The sequence below is a fragment of the Ananas comosus genome, linkage group 14, assembly GCF_001540865.1.
Source record: "Ananas comosus cultivar F153 linkage group 14, ASM154086v1, whole genome shotgun sequence".
Taxonomy (NCBI): domain Eukaryota; kingdom Viridiplantae; phylum Streptophyta; class Magnoliopsida; order Poales; family Bromeliaceae; genus Ananas; species Ananas comosus.
The window spans coordinates 4,529,905-4,551,304 of NC_033634.1; the positions used below are offsets into that span (position 1 = coordinate 4,529,905).

Below are 21,400 nucleotides of genomic sequence, written 5' to 3' on the forward strand. Positions count from 1 at the left end.
TTGCATTTAGCCCCCTCAAAATCTTTTTTTTTTAAACAAATGGCCCTAGCAAATTTATATATGTAATATTCACATATATAACCCTCTCCTTGTCACACGAGCACCACGTTGGCATTTTTAACTTAAGATACAAAAAAAAACACAGTGATTAAATTACCGTGTTCAACTTAAAAACACCGGTTGGATGATCGCATAGCAAGAAGAGGGCTATTTATGCAAATATAAATTTATTAGGGCCATTTGTAAAACAAAAAGTTGAAGGGGCTAAATGCAAAAGAAAAAAAAAGCCCAGTTAATAAAGAAGAACATGAAAAGTCAGCTACTTACTGCAATATTTATAGAGAGAAAAAGCAATAGAACAGTGGACGCATATGTCTCATATTACAAAATTGCATCAGCTTTGATTATTAAATGACCAATACAGTAAAACAGAATTTCCAGAAGAATAGAGAAACAAACAGATTGAGGAATGTTATTGCCACTACGATACTATTAAATATTTAGTAGCCATCAATACAATGCCTGAATGCATGTCAGGATAATATCTTCATATTTTTTGGTAGTAAAATATGTGGGCGACCCCTGTAGTATCCGATATCATGACTAAGCTCTTATACTTTTAAATTAAATACTTTGATCCCTAAATTTTCACATATATTTCACTTTTGTTCCTGACCGTCAAAAAGAATTTGAATCTTGCTGTAAAACGGACCTTCTAACCTTAGTCAAAGTAAAACTAATACGAATCACTTACAGCTCGGCCTGTTTATAAAAATAGATGTTTTTGATGGTCGAGGATTAAAATGCTATACCATGAAGTTTAGGGAAAAATGTTTACATGAAAAGTATACAGACCAAGTCGCAATATAAGGATAATACAGGGACTACCATAGATTTTTAGACTTTCTTTCTTCTCTGAACCCAAGTGCTACTTGAATCCAGATCAATCAGTAGCTCCAATCTATTGATTTCTAGGCTTTCTATGGACAAAGCATCAGCTTTTCTTATGGCTCCTTGACATCAAAATCTACACAAACACCCGAAAATTTGGACGCCAGGAAAAAAATAGGGCTTGCTTGCGATAGTTTTTATTGTCAGAGTAAGATCACTACCTTTCTTGAGCCTTGTAGAAGTAGTAATTCAACCACCTTTCTCTTCTGGCATCAAGTTGATGATAAAATCCAAAATATGTATTGTACAGTACTAGAGCTATCCTTTCGAAACCAGACCTCGCATATTCTGTTCACGGTTGCTGAATCTGAAATTGTACCCTTGCCAAAAAACAAGAAAAGCATTTTGTACCTCATATAACCATGAAATAATGGAGTTATCTTGAAGCAAGATGGTGATATTTTCATACTTTCATATTCAACAGTAGTTACTTTTTGATTATATAACTTCCAAGATCTAAGGATTATATTACCTGCTGTACCAAATTGCCATGTCATTCGAGAACTTAGCTTGCACGACCACCAACTACACATAAAACCCTCTTCCTCATCTTCTGAATGGTCTGCGTACAGTTGAACATACAAAGAAGCTACCGTAACAAATCAAAGAACCATTCATAGGAAAGGAATACTCTCTCTAAAATTTCAAGATCTTACCGAATAAGACATTTTAGCCCATTTCTCAGCAGAGACAGCAGCTTCCTTGAGATGAGAACTGCTAGGAAGGTTATACGAAATAGAACAAGTAGAATTTTCTGTTGCTTCTGCTACCCAAAAATGATTGATTTGATCTCTTGGTTGCTTTATAAGATTACATAATCCAACCTGAGTTGAAGCATAATATTAATATTTGAGAAGAATTGCAGCTTAATTTATTTTCATATAAAATTTCATGCTAAGGCAAAGCACAAATGCTAAATCAGAGCAATAATGCCAAAAAAAGTTGTGATGGCCGAAGAACAGTATAGAAATTATGGCTAAAATGGATATTGTCCTTTTCATGTGGCTCAAAATATCAGAGCTCTGCGAGATGAATATTAGACCTTTTCTGTATCCGGCTCAAAGCTGGATCAGGATTCGTATTTGAATATTGTCATTCAAACGTGGATATGGGTTAAGTTTTTCAGTCAAATTTAGATCAGTTATTCCATTTATATTAGAATCACTAAAAATGAGAGGAACACTAGTTTAGTAGTAGCTAAAACCTATCATGCTTTTCTATGAATTCCCAATTTGAGTTTTTCAATATATTTCAATATATCTCTCAATAACAGAAGAATAGTGCAATAGTAGCTAAAATCAATCATGCTTTTCTCTAAATTCCCAAACCAATTTGTTCCGCATTTATCCTCTATAAGTTATTAAGAAATTTCCGGTTGATACGAATAATTATGTAAATATTGAATATCCAATATATGCCTGTTTTTGTGTTAAGGAAATCTAATCAAAACTTACAAGTTCGTCTAGTGTAAGTTTGCAAACTAGAATCCAGAACAGAAAATGTGAAAAATACCAATATCCTAATCACCATAACCTCTAATAGAAGCAATTTTGTATAAAATCAAAGAGAAATTCTATAAATTTCTTTAAGTAGGCTACTCAAAAAGTTTCATGCTATATGTTCAGCTCACATACTGTGGTCCCTGAAAGGGTGTTGGTAAATATTGCGGATGAATCATTATCAGTGGTTGGCGAACAAAAGCTAACAGCCAGAAGACGATTATACATTTCTTCAAACTGTATTTCGGATGTGGATCCAGATCCATCCGTCATAAAGATCCATTGCTTTTTCTGGCTTTCGGATAAATAAACTTCCCCCACATGCACAATTACAGCTGCAACGTCAAACTCACTGAAACAAACAAAATTTATTGGCCTTAAAAAGAAGCATAAAAGGAAAAAAGAGGAAAGAAAAATGTAGAAAGATTTATTAACCTTGCAAGAGGAACCTCGCCTAAGTTTGACAAAAGGACTGCTTTGCGAGGGCAGAAAAATGGTCTGCAATAATAAGAGGAAAAAAAATCTCACTAGAATAGTGCTAATGATTAAATGATGAGAGTATTTTCTTGTACAGTGGCCCTGCAAGTACTTGAAATTGCACAAAAAAATCCCCTGCAAAGTTGGCATTTGCATGCATGCCCACTTGAAACCTTATTTATTTGCACACACGCCACAGGGTATTCATGCATATATACACCCCTGGCAATGGCATAAATCCAAACAAATGCAGGTTTGAGGGGTTTGGATAGGGAGACAATTTCTGCAGAGATAATTGCAATATTAACAGGGGAGAATACATGCAGAAAGCCTGAGAATATTTGCTTACTCAAAATTTTTAGTATCTGTGGAAGGTAAGGGTCTCCATACTGTAGAAGATCCTCTTGCTCGCAAGTGCAGGATGTCGCTGGCGTGGTTCAGTGGCGTGAGTCCTGTAACTGAGTATATTTGCCCTTCCACCAGATCGATTTTCTGTTAACAGCAATAACGAGTAAGGCAATACTCTGTTCTTGAAACTAGTTATTTAAAGTAAGCATGAGAGAATTCAGCCTAAGGGCTTGGATATAAGAAGACTGGCTTTTACACTGTTGCAAATGATATTTAAGCATAAGCATTTAAAGATTTTATATGATAACATTAGTCAGAAGATTCTCCCAGCAAAGAAATAGCCATACAGACTAATCAGGCATAAGATAGAAGGCATCCCATAATATTGAAAGGATGCATTGATATAACTTCATGTTTTTATCTTGCTGCATTCTTTTATGTTTAAGATTCTTACATCTATACCCCTTTCAAAACCATTTGTCTACATACATGTACCTGCACATCCGAATTACCACATATGCTTCTTAAACTCTTTTTCTTACATATATTGTAACACACTGGACCTTTGCAAATTGCGAGGTTCGAGTGTTTGGATGTATTTCGAGCTTTTTCACACTTGGTGGAGGGTTGTAGACTGTTTTCCGACCTAAAAAATTCGAAAATTAGAATTCTGGACAAGTCCTGAGAGTTTTTACTCTAGGGGACCGGTCCCTGAAAGGAGAGACCGGTCCCCCAGTGAGCAGTGTTGCGGCAGCCTTGAGGCAACCGGTCCCTGGCAGGCGACACCGGTCCCCAAGCACGCCTACGCAGTGAGAGACCAGTCCCGCGCAGGGAAAGACCGGTTCCCGAACGTTGGTTTTTCGGATTCGCAGCGAGAGACCGATCCTTGCTGGGGAGAGACCGGTCCCTCTGGGCGAAAACTGCCCAGAACGGGCTGTCGCAATATTGGATTTTTGGGGGGCCTCACTGGATTTTGTTACACTAGATGGGCTTATTGGCCATTCCACCCTCTTTCCTTCCTTATTTCCTCATTCTCACCTTCTCCCTACACTTTCTAGAGAGAGAAGCAGAAGAAGGAGGAGGAGAAGAGGAGGAGGAGCTTGCTTGAGGAGGCTTGGAGAGCTTCACCCCTTTTCCCCCTTTCCACATTTGCAAGGCTTGGAGCTTGCTTGTAGAGCTTGATGGTGGACCAAACTTCAACCCCAGGAGATTTAGAGCTTGTTTGGAGGCATCTTGGGAGGTTAGTACTTGAATTCTACCCTTTGATCCTTGATTTGGTAGGTTTTACCATATGGAACCCTAGAATGGGTGTTAGGGTTGATTTTTGGGGCTTTTTGATCTAGGGCTTTTGGAGCTAGATTGTTTGGATTAGAATCTTCCTTGAGCTTAGATTGGAAGGGATTTAGCTCTCTTTTGGAGCTTGAGAGAGATTTCCCACACATTAGGTGAGTTTTAGCCCTTTTGCCAAGTTTGTTAAAGTTTGATCTTATAGTTGATCGTAATGCCCGTGTATCTCTTCGCTCGATACTTTTAGGGTATTTTGAGACTCGTGGACAACCTCGTTCGGCGAATCGAGGGAGCACGCGACGGTTCGGTGGGTTTGACCTAGCCTGGCATATGAGAAATTCTCATATCTCATATTTTATGCTTGTAGAGTAAAAATTCATGCATTTCCATGATAAATGTATTTATTGTGAATTTTGGGATGCTTAACATGCCTATAATATGTGTAAGAAATTTCGGGCCCCTATATAGTAGAGGGCTACCGTGTGAGACTTGTATATGATGGGCACCCTATTGAGACTTGGAATCATATTTCCTATTGTGAAAGTGAGCATTACCTTCATGCATTTTAAGCTATTCTTACTTGAGACTTAAGGGATCTTAGTAAGCCATAAAGAGGCATATGACAAGATTGACATGTAAGATTGTGAGCTAATGTCATAAAGCGGCATTGAGCTCGGGTTGTGTGTGAACCTAGTGGATAGGGCCATTGAGAGAATTGGAACATGTTTGTACATCGAAATGTCTAAGTGTCATAAAGGGGCACTAGACCCAGTGAATGATTGGAGCTTCTCATTGTGACCTAGAACTAGATCATTGAGATGCTAGTGACTATTACCATGTTAGAGACATGATGATTGAGTACTTGAGACGTTGACTATGCTTGCTTGCCATTTGTGCTCATTCGCACATGCTTGTGAGGGTCGCTCCCTACAAGCCGGCACTCCGGAGTTAGCCTATGCGACTTATGTTCGCTCGTGCGGTATTGAGAAGCCTACGGGGTCGAGTGGGACAGACACATTCCAAGAGTAGGGATGTTGGGCTACCACAGGCACTTAGGCGGCACAAGCTGGACTACCTTTGGTAAGTCCTTAAATTGGAAATGAAAATCGACACAGGGTTGAGAATGAATAATCACTACTAGATAGGATTAGTAGTTGGATTACTATGACATGCTTATAGCATAGTGTTGAGACAGGTAGTATACTTGATAGTCCTATTTATTGCATCATAGTATACTTATTACCATGATAGAGCATATTCTTCGTACATTGTCATAGTAGATCATGTTACCTACTTGCTCGCTATGTTGGGATATAGTATTCATGCTTGGACATACTTCATTTGAATATAGTAGATGTACAACCATTTGACATCTTGCTTATGTGCAACATAGTAGTTAGCATTTTATTTTGCTTTCTTAAATGCAAACCGTTTCTTTTTATTATTATTCTCATTACTGCTTATAGTAATTATCCGTTCCTTTTGGGGCCTAGTGGTGCACTGAGCTGAGGTCAGTAATTGCCCACTGGGAACTATAAATTATAGTTCTCACGCCCTCTGTTTTATGTTTTCTTTCAGAGCCTTCCACGCCTGGAGAGGCTAGGGACCGAGGGAAGAGCGTGGCTTCGAGCTAGCTCTTCTGCGAAAGACGAGTCGCTAGGTGGTCCACCTCTCGATGTTTTATTTTGGAGAGGTTGAGAGCTGTACCAGTGTACTAGAGACCACCCTTTTGTGTACCTTTGAGACAGATATTGTACTACTTTATGGCTACTTTTATTGTCTAGTTATGTTTCTTTTACTCTGGTTTAGATGATAGAATTTTACTCGCTCTGATATCATTAGTTGTTATTTTACTTCTTTTTATTTGTTCTACCTCTTGCTTTACTTCCGCTTTTTATTGTAGACGCCTTATATGTGTAGACATATGGCGGGTCTGGGCACGCAACCGGGAGGGCCTCCGCCGGTCCCGGGGCGTGACATATATACCCTTCTACTTACAAACCACCCCTCCCTCACAACCTTTTCACTACAAAACCAAATTGTGCCCATGAATCGGAAAACTGCACTTTCAAGGGTTATATCCATGCTCAGTACATATATTAGTAGATGATGTTGCAGGCAAGTGCATGTAAAAAACCCTATTTTACAACATCTTCGTTTGTCTTAATAAGAAGCTCTAAAATTGGGTAGTAGGTGCAAAATAGCTTATCCATACATGTTTCTCTGTTGGATTCCAGATAGTAATCAAGCCTTCTCTGGGGCGGCCCTTTCTGTTCGAGCTTTTACTGGTAAGTCCCACCACTCTAACTTTCATAAAAGGAGTGATATCCCTAGAACTAAGTCCTGAATCTTCCAGAGCTTTTTCAATCTTCTTATTAACATTAGATTGCCTGATAGCCTGCATTTGAGAAACCACTTGGTGCTATTTTCAGAACAAAAAGAAGCCAAAATTTCATATGTACCCTCAAAATATATATGAATTCATTGATGCATCTGTACCAAAAAAATACTCAGAAAGACCCTTGAAAACATCATAAATGATGTTGGAAATGCACTTGTACAAAACAATTGATGTTTACTTATGTAGCTTTTCCAGGAAATCAATGATATTTCAAAATTTTGAGGGCGTGGTGTGTGCCAAATTTTGATGTTATTGAGGGATATAATTGAAAATAACTATATAGACCATTTTAGGAAAGGATAAAACAGCACACCCCCTTGAAAGGTTTTTAGAAAAAATTTACACAAAAAAAGAAAAAGAAAAAGAAAAAAGATGAAACAGTAACTTAACAAAACACAACTACAGACATTTTTCTTTGCCTGATAAGACGAGAAAGAGACCAGCTGCTCCGAGCTCATTTCGGCCATTATTACTTCTGGCTCAGCAGCACTCTCAAGGATCTTACATATTTTTGCACCCTCATCGCTATCGTTTATGTTTTCAAAATGTTCTTGTTGCTCAGACATAATGTCCTCTACAATCTTAGATCTCCTGCAGCAAAATAGAAACTGTTTAGCATTGTTAGTAGAGATAGAGATATTTATACATATAACCCCGCAAAATTATCCATCAACATTCTCTGTAATATCTGAAAGTTGCATACATGCCCTCCAAATGCTATCTATAAAATAAGCTATTGTGATAATAAGAATCTCCCTTTTTCATAGAAGTATCTAATATGACCAATTTCTCCATAAGAATTGGATGACTCCCAAACTTAAGGCAAGGGTGTTTTAGTAAAAAGATGCACTTTGAGGTTTTATCTAAAATTTCAGGTATTTTACAGTGGTATATATGTAAATAGACTATTTGTGGGGATGTATATGGAAAAGTACCTTGTTATACCAAGAACAGTACACTGGTTAAAAAGATAACACTAATTTTCATCACATGACAATTATATAGGCCACCTTTCATGCGAAGCCTAGTGCTAGAACTCTTTTCTCTTTTTCTTCCTTTTTTATTGTTGCTCAAATAAAACTTGCTAACTACAAGCAAGAATTCTATGTGATGACAAAGATATTAATACTAAGGTATGACAATCTAAATGTCTTTTAACACCTGTCCACTATATTCATAAGAGTGCTTCAGTCTTTAAAGAGTGCTTCAGTCTTTAAAGAGTCCTTTCAATTCAGTCCTCTAAGCACCACTACTTAACCAACAGATTCAATATTAAAGCAACTGCTAATGCCGATTAAGTTGCTTCTAGTTATAAATACATGAATGGATGATTCGTAGTGATAAGCTACTAATTACTAAGAAAACTGTAGCTGCTAATTTCCATTTTCAGTCTTTATATCTAGCATGATAACAGAGAGCAGTCACAAAAGATGAGATCTCAGTGGTTGAAGTACTTTATGTTAAACATTTGAACAAGCTACTAGTTGCAAAAAAATTGTAGCTGCTAATTTCCATTCTCGGTCTATCTAGCATGAGAACAGACAGCAGTCCCAAAAGATGAGATCTCCGTGCTTGAAGTACTTCACAGCGAATGTTTGAACAATACTAATTTGCAAATTTAAACTATTAAACAAGATGAAGTACCACAGAGACATTAACAAATGAATCACAACTCCACTGGCATTCAAACTGAAACAATTCTTGTGGGAAGTCAATCTGCAAAGTCTAGAAGACAAGCAGTAACAAATAAATGAACTGTCCTTAATAAAGTACTTAAAAGCGAGTACCTCTGCTGACATAGCTGAAGTGCTTTTCTTTCCATCCTTTCTGATCTCACAACAGAACCACCATTAGGGAACCTGGATAATACATTTCTCAGATATCGACAATATAAATATCGTAATATTTGGCAAGTATTTTCAGTTTGTGATTCAGTTATGTACCTTTCCTTATAGAGAAGAGGATAAACCCTTGTAACACCAACTAATGTCATAGGAACTATACCACCATAACTCTTAATGCACCTAAATGCCAATGGAGGCCCAGGACCCTTACCTAAAATGTATGAGGAAGCCATTATACAGAGCAGAATAGAAAAGAAATAAAAATTAGGACATTCTGTTGTATATATATAGCTGCCAAATCATCTTTTTATGTGTATACCCCTATAAAATCTAAATTTTCATGTAATGCCTTTGAAAGTGCATCTTTTTACCCAAAAACGAAAAGAGAAAAAACCCTTTGTCCTAAGTTGAGTAGCCATCCAGCTCATCTCAAAAGTAGGTTTTGTAATATAAAAAGTTTTTTCAAAAAGGTGAACTTGGCTAGAAGTAAGTAGTAGGGGCAGGAAATATGAACCGACCCAGTTGACCGACCCGGTCCAGACCGAAAAATAACCGGATCCAAACAAAATATTCCTTCCGGAAAATCGGTTCCAGACAAATTATTTTGTCTGGATCAAAATCCATGTCGGAGCTGGACATGAAAATTCGGAGAAACCGGGTCACACTAATAGTTTAAATAGTAAAGTACTAAAGTTAAATTATATTAGGTCTTTTTTAATTTTTAAATAGTTCATTTATAAAATATATATGAAATGTCTCTATGATTACAATATTTTTATTTTGTATACACAAAATTTAAGTTTTAAATTTAAATTTAATTTAAATTTGATACATTTTTAAAATTTTTTGAATTTAACTTAAAATCTGGTCAAACGGGGTTTGGACAAAGACACTCGCTTTTAAATTGGGTCTAGATCTGGACGTTTTGTTGTTCGAAAGCCAGGTCTGGGTCGGGTCTAGACACAATGTACATTCATTATCTCTAATGATTGTCTGACCAGATTTTGACCCAGACCTGAATTTTTGCCATCCCTACGCAGAATGGTGTATAAGTTAGAAATTAAGTTTTTGGAAGGGCTATATGAAAGCTCAGATGTCACACTGCTATAGTACCAAAAGATAATCTTGCATGTACATAAGTAAATATATCCATAAACTAAAGCAGAATTAACAACGAAAAATAAAATGCGCATACAAAATCCCAGTGGCTCATCCCATGTTGCTCTAAACGTCCCATTTATATGTATCAATAAACTGACAGTATTTGATGCCTGGGGAAGAAAGAAATCATCATTTTTAAGATTAGTCTGAAATTAGAAAGTTGTGTGAACAGAGTTTGAAGAGTGAATAAACCTCGAGAAAAGAAATAGGTCCAACCCAACCACATAAAGCAGCTCCCCAGACCTGCCAAGGTACACTAATTGTTGGATGACTGATACTGGTGGCAATAAATTTCATATATATATATATATATATATATATGGATAGATAGATATTACTATTGTACATGAAAAATGCCCATAGTACCCGAAGCTTCTGTCCCACAAAAAGCTTCCCAGCTTGTAGCTGTTTTGAAAGTGATACATCTAAAACAGCATCAAGCGGATACCTGCAGAATAGCAAATGCTTCAAGTTCCTCAACTGCTTAAGTATTTGTGTGATGGCGCTAGGCTTTTCACTCACCACCCATCAGTTAGTTCAACTTTGGCAGCATGATCAGAATGAGAACGAATAGCTGAAACACACAAAATCATCGCTGAAGCTGGCGAAGCATCGCCTTCTAGAATTTTCTTAATTGTTGATCGATGCCCATAGTTAACTTCTCTTTCATATCTAACATTCAAAGACCACATTTTAGCTTTTAAAATTTGCGTGAAAGCCTCCATATCAGAATTTGAGGACAGTGCACTTTAATCTCACCTATACTTCAATTCCTCAAGAACGTTAGAAACTGTTAGATACTTTCCACCAGCTACAGCTGGATAGCATCTCTCTAAGCAAGCAAGTTTCCAGACAATATATTTGTAATGGTTTGCAACCCACCTAAAAGGCAGATTTAAAGAGAACTTTAGAATGAGAAAGCTAAGTTAATGATCTTTCTGTACAAGGGGAAAATTTGAATATATATTGTTTTGCAATAAACAGGAATCAGACATGATTATTGCAGTTGATATCAAGCATAGAATAGAAAAGGCATGAAAAAAGCAGTTTGATATGACTATCTCTAACAAGATTCATGCTTATTTAAGTATTCTTGGTTAATTAACATATTCTTGGTTGTCCACTTGTTCTATAACAGCAAAGTATGCTTATTTGAATATTTCTTTATATGCTACAAGGTCAAACCTTGCTGCAAGGCACAGGACAGTTGCATAATTATCCGATGTGCTAGGAGAAGGTATGCATTTGAAAAGCTCCTCTTTCCCAGCATCAATGGAATTGAGGGGAAATAAAACAAGGAGGTCGAAATTCAGAAGAATGAACAGCAACAAACAAACTGTCGATTTTGATCCCTTTCAATCACTAGGAAAATAATATAAAAAAATGACAAATTCTAGATAACTTAAATACTTTAGATCAAGCCTAGTGTAGCCGATCGTCAATTAAGAAGTTTCATCATCGAAAACACCTTGGTACCACAGAAACTTCCGTGCTTCCAAAAGCACCACAGTGGATACCGAGTATGAAATACCAAGAGTACCGGCCAACCCATCCGTATTAATCATACCCATAGTGAAATACTGGTCTACCCAGTATGACAATAGATAGGATCACACATATTGTCATCTAAGGCGTCCAAGTAATGTACAGTGATACTTGGTACCCGCATGTTTGGCTGCTCTTCTATTTCTACTTTCAACATTCACTTCCAGTTTGGTAAAGCATTTGGCATAAAGAAAAGTTCTAGACCTTTTACTGCATCAAGAATCAAAAATGAGATTATTGGGCCCAAAAGGAAAGCTCCATTTGGTGCTTCTACTTCTATTATAGAGCTGTTGGGGCATTATAACAGGTGTTTTTCTAATATCTCTACTAAAGCAGCACATCATCAAACAGCACCACTACACCCCAAAGTAGGGCCAAACAGACCATTAAAGTTCTAATGCTAAACTGTTAAGTATATAAGTTTAGCCATTCAGATGAGTATTATAAGTAGATAAATTTAGCAAGCCGCTATGCAACGTACTGATGATACTATGTGAAACCTTATAAAGTTCCTGCATTATGGGCTAGCTAAGATAATTTCAAATTGCCCAAAATCTACAACGAAGTTAGTTTTGCAGTAGGCTGCCGATATATAAAACGTTAAGCTTAGTCAAAAAATCGTAAAAATAACAACTTGCAGTTTGAAGGAGGTTAAAAGGAACCTAAGGAGTGAGAAAAAGAACACCAAAACAAACTTAAATCTTCAACATTTTTTTCATACAATTCAAAAAAGGTCAGCAATTCAACCATCACCATTTCAATCAAAAATAGATCCCACAATGTTTGGATCCTCGCTTCAACCAAGAAATGGAAAATAGCAATTAAGTTTCAAAATTTTGGCAAGTAGAACAACTTCTGTGTATGATAAATTTCTCACCCTAATAAGTAATCTAGTATAAAGGTATACAAAATTTGCGTATGAATTGTTGAAAGAAAACAAATTAAAGGACACTTGGAAAAGTGTGATTGACTTCAACAGAGGTTGAATAAAAGTTTTACATACTAGAAGGTATATGCTGAAGCAGCAGCTAAGCTATGATGCACGGATTTTTGTATTTGAGTGTCATGGCCATGTCCAACTCAGATAGGATACCCAGACCAACCGGATACCTTCTTGATACGGGTCAGACACAGTTGAGTAAGTTTCTGGCTTTCTAAAAAATTAAAAATAATTATCCAATAAGTCTGAGATACGGCTGGCTGGCAGGGACACAGGCAGTATACAGGAAGGCATAATGTGTTGATTTTGAAGTTGGATTTGATCCAAACCCAATGCCCATATTGAATTAGCCATCAACAAATATCTAACAACTCATTTCCCTACATCATTGCTATATATACTTGGAAAAATATAACTTTGCTGATCTATATCATAATACAGTGATGTTAATTTTCTGTTAATTTCCCCCACGTATCGTATCCTATCTTTTCAGAATTTGCCATACCACCCGATCTGTATAGTATGGTGTCCATATTACGTATCCGTGTCGGAGCAACATAGCAGCTTAGTAGAAGGGACTATTTAGTTAATTTTAAAATAAATTGAGAAAAGAAGATTCTTAGAAGTATCAAACTAAAATTAAAAAAAATAAAAGAATGATTCCACTCAACTCTTTAGTTGCGCTCGATAATGAACCACCAGATTGAAGAAGCATATGCTGAAATGCTTCTGACCCGATCCCAGCACAACTAGAAGCACCATGAAATTCAAACTTTGCTGCATTATCAGCATTTATACGTTTAACTTCATCTGGTATGTCACACATCTGAAGGACATAAAAACATAACTATATAGCTTCTGATTAAAGTGAAAGAGGTAGAAATGAACCGGAAGTCTGGAACTACACAGTACCGGGTTATTGTGAGGTGGCCCACCAAAAAATTCTTTCATATTTTTCCTATTCTGATGAAATGGATAGCGAGTAGACAATCTTGTTTGGCGGCAGCCCTCATGTATTGTAGATAGTTCAGAAGAACCTAGAAAACCAATTACATCGGCTAATTAAAGCACAAGTTTGGTTACAAGAAATGTATTCCAATTCGATAATTTACCAGTTGAGAAGAAAGATGAGCTGCTGTTTAAAGGAGTCATGAACCTGAAACAAGTTCAACAAGGAAACTTTAAGAGCATGAGATGGAGATGACTCGTGCAATGGTAAAATGTGTGGATAGTCCCAATACTATCCAAATATTGTGGCTTAGTCCACGTACTTTTTTCTTAACCACATTAATCCTTGCTTTATCATACATTACAAATATCATCCCTGGTTGCTAAAAAGAATCTGATACATGACCTTTAACCCCCTCTCAATGATAATAAATGAAGTAGACATTTTGCAATAGAAAAGGTAAATAGCCATTTTGCAAGCACAAAGATCTCTACAGTTAGGATGGAATTGCAAAATATGAATAGGATGTGGACCAAGTGTTTTAGTAAAAAGTTCAGGAACTAAGTCACAATATCAGCATAGTGAAGCAATTATCCATACATTTGCCTATTTGTACAACTTGAAAACAAAAGGCTATATTCCAACCAACCTAGAAGTGCGTGGTCTTTTAAATGGAGAGATAGAGTTTCTTCTTCCAAGCCTTCTCTTTTCAGTAGTAAACCGATCCATATTTCCATTATCCACACCTATGAGATTAGATATTTCAACTAGGGGTCCACTTGGTATCCGGCTTTGTTGAGTCATCTTCACAGTGCTAATTACATTATTTGTATATAAGCCCTTGTGCTGAGGATTCAGCATAGGAATAGTTTTGCAACTTGGGCAGTTTCTACTCTTCAGAAGAGTTCCATTGGCATTCAGTTGGTCTGCATCATGTACTGGCAGAAAATATGATAAATTTGTCAACACATTTTTGCTTGCAGGGATGTCCTGGAAAGGATCGAAAGTAATGTTTTCTTTGTTACGAGAGATCCCATCAAATGATTTCTTATCTTTAGGATCAAATGTTAATGGGTGACTTGCTTTTATATCATTCTGCAAGACACCCAAATCTGAGTCCCCAAGAAGGCTCCTTGCACGCTGTAATGCATTGCTAGAAATAGATACAGATCTTCCCCTGGCGGTTTGGAACATGATAGGAGGCCGGGCCCTCAGACCCTCGAGAGATTTGGCACCAAATGTAGGCACCTCAGACCCTTGAGGGATTTGGCATGCATCTCCTAAAACTAGGTTACCTGAGCATAAAAGAGAAGGCAAAGAAAGAAATATTAGAGTTTTTTGAGTATACACCTCCCACAAGTATGCAATTGAACAAATACTCAACAAACTTGGCATCTGTGTTTATGCCCCCAAATTTCATATTTGTTTACACCAACGTCCTTGCTAGGGGCAATTATGGGAAAACCATTTTTGCATCATACCCCGGCAGGAGCTCACGTGCAAATCAAGAAAAGTTTATAAGGTTATGTGCCAAATATAAACTTTGCTAGGATATATATGCAAAATCCATACAAAAAAAGTTAAACACCTGTGTTTCACATGCACTGAAAGCCTGTCAGGTAAATTTTCCAAATTGTAATTTCATTTTGGTACCTAACTGATCCTCAGAATGACCAAAACTTTGTGCGCTAGCAAGGTCGTTTCTCTCCAAACCCAGCAAAGCAGTAGCTCTTGAAAGGCCAGCTGAAGAAACATTTACTGCTTCCACAGAGCTTGTCTGGAAAAGTTGTCCGTTTATGTTGTATTTATGTAGTTCATCTGGACATTAACATGTCAAGGTTAACCTACTTCATCAATTAATGAAGAAAACTATGTTAAACCAAATTATAATGAGAGGGTTTGTTTCGAGTTCTTCAAAATCCACACAGGCAATATTGAGTTATAAGCAAAAAAATTTCAAGAGTGAGATACTACTTACTTCAGGCTACATGATAACCCATGAAGCTGTTACAAAATTACTAAGCAGAGGCGCAGCAAGCTTTTCTTGCAAAAGCTAATACTTCTAGTATTCAGTTTGACTCTTGTCTAGGTCATGCTATAATTGTGAACCAAACTCCTGAGAAGCAATAAGTGAAAAGACAAAAACAAAACTAAACTAAACAAAATTCAATCTCTAAAAACCCTAAACCCTAAACCCTAAACCCTAAACCCTAAAACCGTAGACTGCATCATAAAGTAAATCTTGAGTTATTGTGCCGACATGCAGTTCATGCTGTAAATTACTAATACGTTCTGCATTGCATGTGCAACCCCTTTAATAATGTAGTCATCTAGCAGTCAAAGATTGAACGAAAAATGTTAATTTTTTCTTGTTGTATTGTTTTCTTACATCACAGAAAAATCTTAACAGCCATCAATTTGAAAATCAATGATACATGAATAAAGTAGCATAATAGAGAATATATGTTTCTAAGCAGAACATTAATAAAGTCCAATGATACAAGCCATACATAACCAGAAGCTTTTAGTTACCTTTCTCCATATTATCTTTGTATTGAAGAACAGACATAGAGAATATATGTTTCTAAGCAGAACATTAATAAAGACCAATGATACAAGCCATACATAACCAGAAGCTTTTAGTTACCTTTCTCCATATTATCTTTGTATTGAAGAACAGACATAGCCTTCTTAGCTAAAGAATGTTTCAATGAAATGGAACTCCTCAATCCAATGTGGAACACGGAAGCATCACCATTATCCTCACAACCTTGAAGATTGTCAAGTGATGCTGAACAAAAGGACAACAAGGTAAATCATCAGTAGTTTCAACATAGGAAGTACAAATATATATAGAACATCACGTCGAATTATATATCCACAATGAAAGAAGCAGGAAACAAATAAGAGTTGACTAAAATGTTCTATCCATGGCTGTGGATAACGTGTCCCTTTAGCTTTCTGATTATACAAAAGGGTGCATACAGTACATAAATTAGCAGAGCCCACAAGAGAAACTATTGTTTGAAAAAGGTAAGTCTAGTGGAAACTCATAGTTTAGTTATCTATAATCTATAACATACTATGAATTCTTATGGAATTCAAGCTCTCCCCACGTTTTAGGGAAAAAGTGGGACCCGCCTCTTCTCTAAATATTAAGAATAAGTTTTTTAGTGGGGCCCACCTTCCCTCTCTCTCTTTAATTAAGAGAGGTCATTTAATTAAAACTTTTGGGTTCCTTCTTTCTTCCCAAACGCCCTTCCGTCTCCTCCCTCTCAATCCGCGTTTTAGAAAAAAAGTGAGACCCGCCTCTCCTCTAAATATTAGGAATAATTTTTTTAATGGGCCCACTTTCCCTCTCTCTCTTTAATTAGGAGAGACCCATTTAATTAAAATTTTTTTGTTCCTTCTCTCCTCCCATACGCCTCTGCGTTTCCTCCCTCTCAATCCCGCGTTTTAGGAAAAAAGTGGGACCTGCCTCTCCTCTAAATATTATGAATAATTTTTTTAGTAGGACCCACTTTCTCTCTCTCTTTAATTAGGAGAAGCACATTTAATTAAAATTTTTGGGTTCCTTCCCTCCTCCCAAACGTCCCTCCATCTCCTCCCTCTCAATTTTTTTTTTTTTAGTCCATTCCATACGCCCCTTCCACTCCTCTCTCTCAAATTCTCTTTTTTTTTTCCACCAGCCCCTCCGCCTTCTCTTCTCTATCTCATCCTTCTCGATCCAGAAATAACGCATAGCGTCCAATGGTGGCGGTGGTAGCGAGTTAGAGAACGAGGTGGCGTGAGCAGCAATGGCGTGCAGTAACTACAGTTCCACCACCGCAGATATCAAAGAAGAGCCTACGATCTCTGTGCGGGGATGCGGTTCCTTCTCAATAGTATAGTGCCTTCTTCTTTTTTTTGTCTTAGTGTTATTTGATTTTATGCCGTGAGTAATTTTTTTAGTATTAATATTTTATTTTTTAAGAGACTTTTTTATGAACTATTTTGGATTCAATTCGCACCGTTTTTTACCTTTGTTTTCTGCCTTTTTCTTTTGTTTTCTGTTAGATTTAATTTTGTAGAGTAAACTATATGGATAAGTCCCTACATTATTTGGATATTACAACAAATGTGCTATTACCAACAAGATCAACTGTCTTCTAATCAGGTTTCAGAAGATCAACTGTCTTCTGATCATGTTTCAGAAACTTCATTGAAATCTAAAAATTCAATAATGTATCCAAAATTTTGAAAAAATAATTCCCAAAATGTAGTTATATATTGATGTTTCTTCTTTACATTTTTATTTGTTTATTTAATTCGCAAATTTTAATATGATAATTTCGTCTTTGTTTCTTTATGTAATTTACAAATTTTTACTATGATAATTTTTATCCGCTGCATCGCGCGGGTCTCTACACTAGTCACCATTAAGAGTTAAGGGTGCAGGTTAGCTTCAAATTTATACTCTGTAATCTACACTGATTCACATCACCACGATTGGATCTCTAATAAGTACAATGTGAAAAGAAAAATTAACCATATTGAAGTCAGGGTTCAGTTAAATGCCAATTATTCAGAGAATTTTAGATTTTTATGTATGCATGTATTGATGTCTGCATGTATGTATGTTGAAGGTTAGGGATTTGGGAATTGGCCTACTAAGGTTTTATAAAGAATAATAAGAAGAAAGCAATCAGAAAGTGTACTATGGAGCTCTCTTTTCCACAAAAGGTGCCTGGTAAATAGAATATGAGTGTAGGATTGGCTCAAAGAAGTTTTTGGCATAATGTCAGATAAGAGACAATAATGCCGTAGTTCCAAATATAGAGAAAGAATACATTTCATGTCTAAAGGCTAATATATCTTTCCGCATCGATAGTCAATTTTGGTTTATGTTTTCTGGACATTTTACATAAGCTGGATAAAGGATAGTATCCAATTCTGCATAATTCTCTCAACACTCCTTTTCCTACATAACCTCCATCTCTCTGTGAAAAAAATAAAAAAATTAAAAAATAATCTGAGACTCTTCTAGATACATATAGGTTATTACTATTTGGGGCACCAGGCAAACCATCAGTATTAGCAAAATATTAATCTTTATTTAGAGAGAGATGTTTGAATAGTTTAAATAGGAGGTTCCCTCATGCACGGTGATAGATCCTATGCTTTCTCTCTCGTTAAATAGTAAATACACACAAAGCAGAGTTAATATCACAAATATTAATGCACAATCAAAGAGGAGAATCCAGCAGTACACCTTTCTCTGTATCCACTCGTTCAAGAATAGCTGCTGCCTTCGTAATTGAGGATTGGCTCACGTTAACTGGTTTCCCCTTTCCAGCACGGAACATAGGAAAATCATCATTGCCCCAGCGGCCTTCTAAAATTGGAGTATCTACAAGCAAAATAGATATAGTAGTGTAGGTTAATAGCAAGGTCAGTACAGGAAGATTGTGAAATTTACAATTTTCTAGCAGCTCAAGCTAATAGAGAAAAGTGTCTTTAATCATTTATTCTACACTCGCACTCATGACGGGGCTCAAGATTTACATATTGTCCCGAGTTGTGAATTTCATATTAGATTGTAGCTTTATTCTTTTCAACAATATAGCCGATTGGTCTAGTGGGATTCAAACTAAAAACCTCTAGCATTAAAACTAAGTTAAACAACTGATTTTCTCTAATAGTTTAAGCTGCTAGAGCAGCTAGACATCAATGTTTCTAATAGTTTAAGCTGCTCGACGCTAAAATGTGACCTTCTTTGGGATTTCTAAGACAGCTATTAGATAGATTACTTCACACTTGTACATTCTACTGTAGTCATGATCCGTGGGTTACAAGAGAACTAAAAAAGTTTGTTGGTGTAAAATTGACAATGTGTGAGCAATGAAACAAGAAAGGAGTACCAACAGATTAAAAATAAATAGAGCCAAGAAAGAACAGCCTTCAAATCACCTTTCTCCACATCCTCTTTGGCAAGAACAGCTGTTGCCTTTTGAACTGATGACCGTGCCACATTCAATACTTTGACCTGTCCGTTATGGAACATTGAAATGTGACTACCACCAGCCCCCTCCAAACTTTCTTCATAATCTAAAGAAATTAAATAAAGCATCTAAGAAAATATAAAGTTTCCATACTAAATTAATATACTGAGATAATTATGATAATCTTCATGAATTGGCGTACAGGATACAAACAAGAGGAAACATCAGAATACCTTTCTTCATATCCTCTCCTTCAAGAACGGCAACAGCCTTCCTAAATGAATCCTGTTTCACAGACACTAGCTTCCCTGATCCAGTTTGAAAAATGGGAAAAGCCCCGCAGCCCAAATCACCCTCTAAAATTGTTCAAGGAAATATGAATAATGTGAATCGTGTGAATCAACATGCAAATCTGAAAAGAGGAAGTCGAAATGTACATAGACAAAAGAGATGACGAGAACATTAGGAAGCATAAGTTTCCATACAAAATTATATACTGAGACCCTTTCTACGATTTTCAAGCATTGAAGAGGTATAAAGGATAGAAAGAAAAAGAAACAACAGAACACCATTCGTCATATCCTCTCCTTCAAGAATAGCAACAGCCTTCCTAAATGAATCTTGTTTCGCAGTCACCGGCTTCCCTGACGCAGTTTGAAACATGGGAAAGTCTCCACTACCCCCACCTCTCTCTAGAATTGTTCCAACATCTGAATAAAATAAAAATGATACAAAATATTAGTAGTGTGACTTTGTATCCGAATTTGAGAAGTCGAAACGCCCATAAACAAATTGGCGATAAGGTTTTAGTATATGGAATGAGTGGTTCTTTGGTCTGGCTCCTAGAACAACATCTCAACTATGCAGGCAAAAGCCAAGACATTGGCAGCAAACAAAAGGTATTGCAGGAGGAAACAATAAGCTTTTTCCTTTTCGGCGCTAAAGGAAACCCAATTTGGCACTTCTATTTTCAGTGCAGTGGGGAGCTTTTTTATTAAAAAAATCATTACTTCTTCTCAAACAGTACTTTTGCATAAGCTCGGGCTGAGGCAAACAGGCCACACTATTCAGAGTTTACGGTACAGTTCAAGTTGCTAACTTGAAGCTTACAGATACCAAAATGCTTGAAAAACAGATTATAAACATCAAAACAAAGGAAAAAAAATAAAAGAAAAGTTGCCATCTTTACTAATGCTACTGTTACCATTCTCCTCATTTTCTCCTCCAAGAACAGATGCAGCTTTCCGAATTGAAGACCGCTTCACTGTAACAGATTTCCCAGACCCAGTTCGAAACATCGGGAATCGACCACTCCCATCTCCCAACCCTTCACCTCCTAGAGAGCACACAGCAAATCATTTAAGTAAAACAACAGATGCACGCCTACATCAGTAATCAAAAACCTGAATCGCACACATCATTAATTCCAAAAACATTAGATTGTATTCGATTCACCTCTCATTTCAGATCCTTCTCCTTCTAGAACGGCCCTCGCCTTCCGAATCGAGCTCTCGCTCAGCGACACCGACCTCCCCGTCCCCATGCGGAACATCAGAGGAGCTCTGGCACCGGATTGTTCGGCGCCAACTTCTAGAAGCTTCGGGCGAGCTAAAGGAGTATAGATACAAAGGAGGAAACCACCACAACATGAGATTGAGAAAATGAGATCGGTCGATTGAGACGTCTAGGGTTTAGGATGTACCTTGAAGGAGTAGGTCGGCCATGGAGGGGAGCCTATGGTTTGGAATGGGATGGTTATCGTCTCTGGAAACTAGGGTTTCCGGCGGCCGCGGCGTCGCTTCTGGTGGAGGGCAGGGATCGCCGCTGGCGGCCGCGGCGACCCACCGTAGGTCGCCGTCGGCGGCCGGGAGGATCTGCCACGTCGGCATCTCCGGCGCCTCTCTCTCTCTCTCTCCCTCTCCTTTTTGTGATCTCTCACTCTCGCTCTAAGTATACTGTATACATTGAGGTCGCAAGAGAGAGAAAGAGGGGGAGAGGGTGGAGAGAGGGAAAAGGG

The 21,400-nt window shown here is 37.2% G+C and overlaps 1 protein-coding gene across 1 annotated transcript; it reads right to left on the reverse strand.

Annotated features, from left to right (window-relative positions):
- Nucleotides 463-21,400, reverse strand: LOC109720009 (protein BREAST CANCER SUSCEPTIBILITY 2 homolog A-like). Its single transcript, XM_020246870.1, has 28 exons — nt 21,086-21,400; nt 20,839-20,991; nt 20,588-20,719; nt 19,953-20,093; nt 19,617-19,739; nt 19,352-19,489; nt 18,654-18,791; nt 16,050-16,193; nt 15,056-15,220; nt 14,052-14,697; nt 13,566-13,609; nt 13,366-13,490; nt 13,125-13,279; nt 10,728-10,850; nt 10,491-10,640; nt 10,335-10,416; nt 10,161-10,211; nt 10,003-10,078; nt 8,907-9,018; nt 8,751-8,822; nt 7,371-7,554; nt 6,778-6,960; nt 3,277-3,419; nt 2,886-2,948; nt 2,586-2,802; nt 1,608-1,775; nt 1,424-1,513; nt 463-1,271 (listed from the first exon to the last, which is right to left on the reverse strand). The coding sequence occupies exons 1-27, from the start codon at nt 21,270-21,272 to the stop codon at nt 1,457-1,459; spliced, it is 3,972 nt and encodes a 1,323-aa protein (XP_020102459.1). The 5' UTR covers nt 21,273-21,400; the 3' UTR covers nt 463-1,271; nt 1,424-1,456.

Excerpts from the sequence above, each read along its gene's own strand:
- LOC109720009 (XM_020246870.1), bottom strand. The coding sequence starts at position 21,272 with ATGCCGACGTGGCAGATCCTCCCGGCCGCCGACGGCGACCTACGGTGG. Across the intron at positions 8,823-8,906 it reads CCTCTTCTCTATAAGGAAAG|GTTCCCTAATGGTGGTTCTG; the intron begins GTACATAACTGA and ends TGTATTATCCAG. Across the intron at positions 2,803-2,885 it reads GGCGAGGTTCCTCTTGCAAG|TGAGTTTGACGTTGCAGCTG; the intron begins GTTAATAAATCT and ends TGTTTGTTTCAG.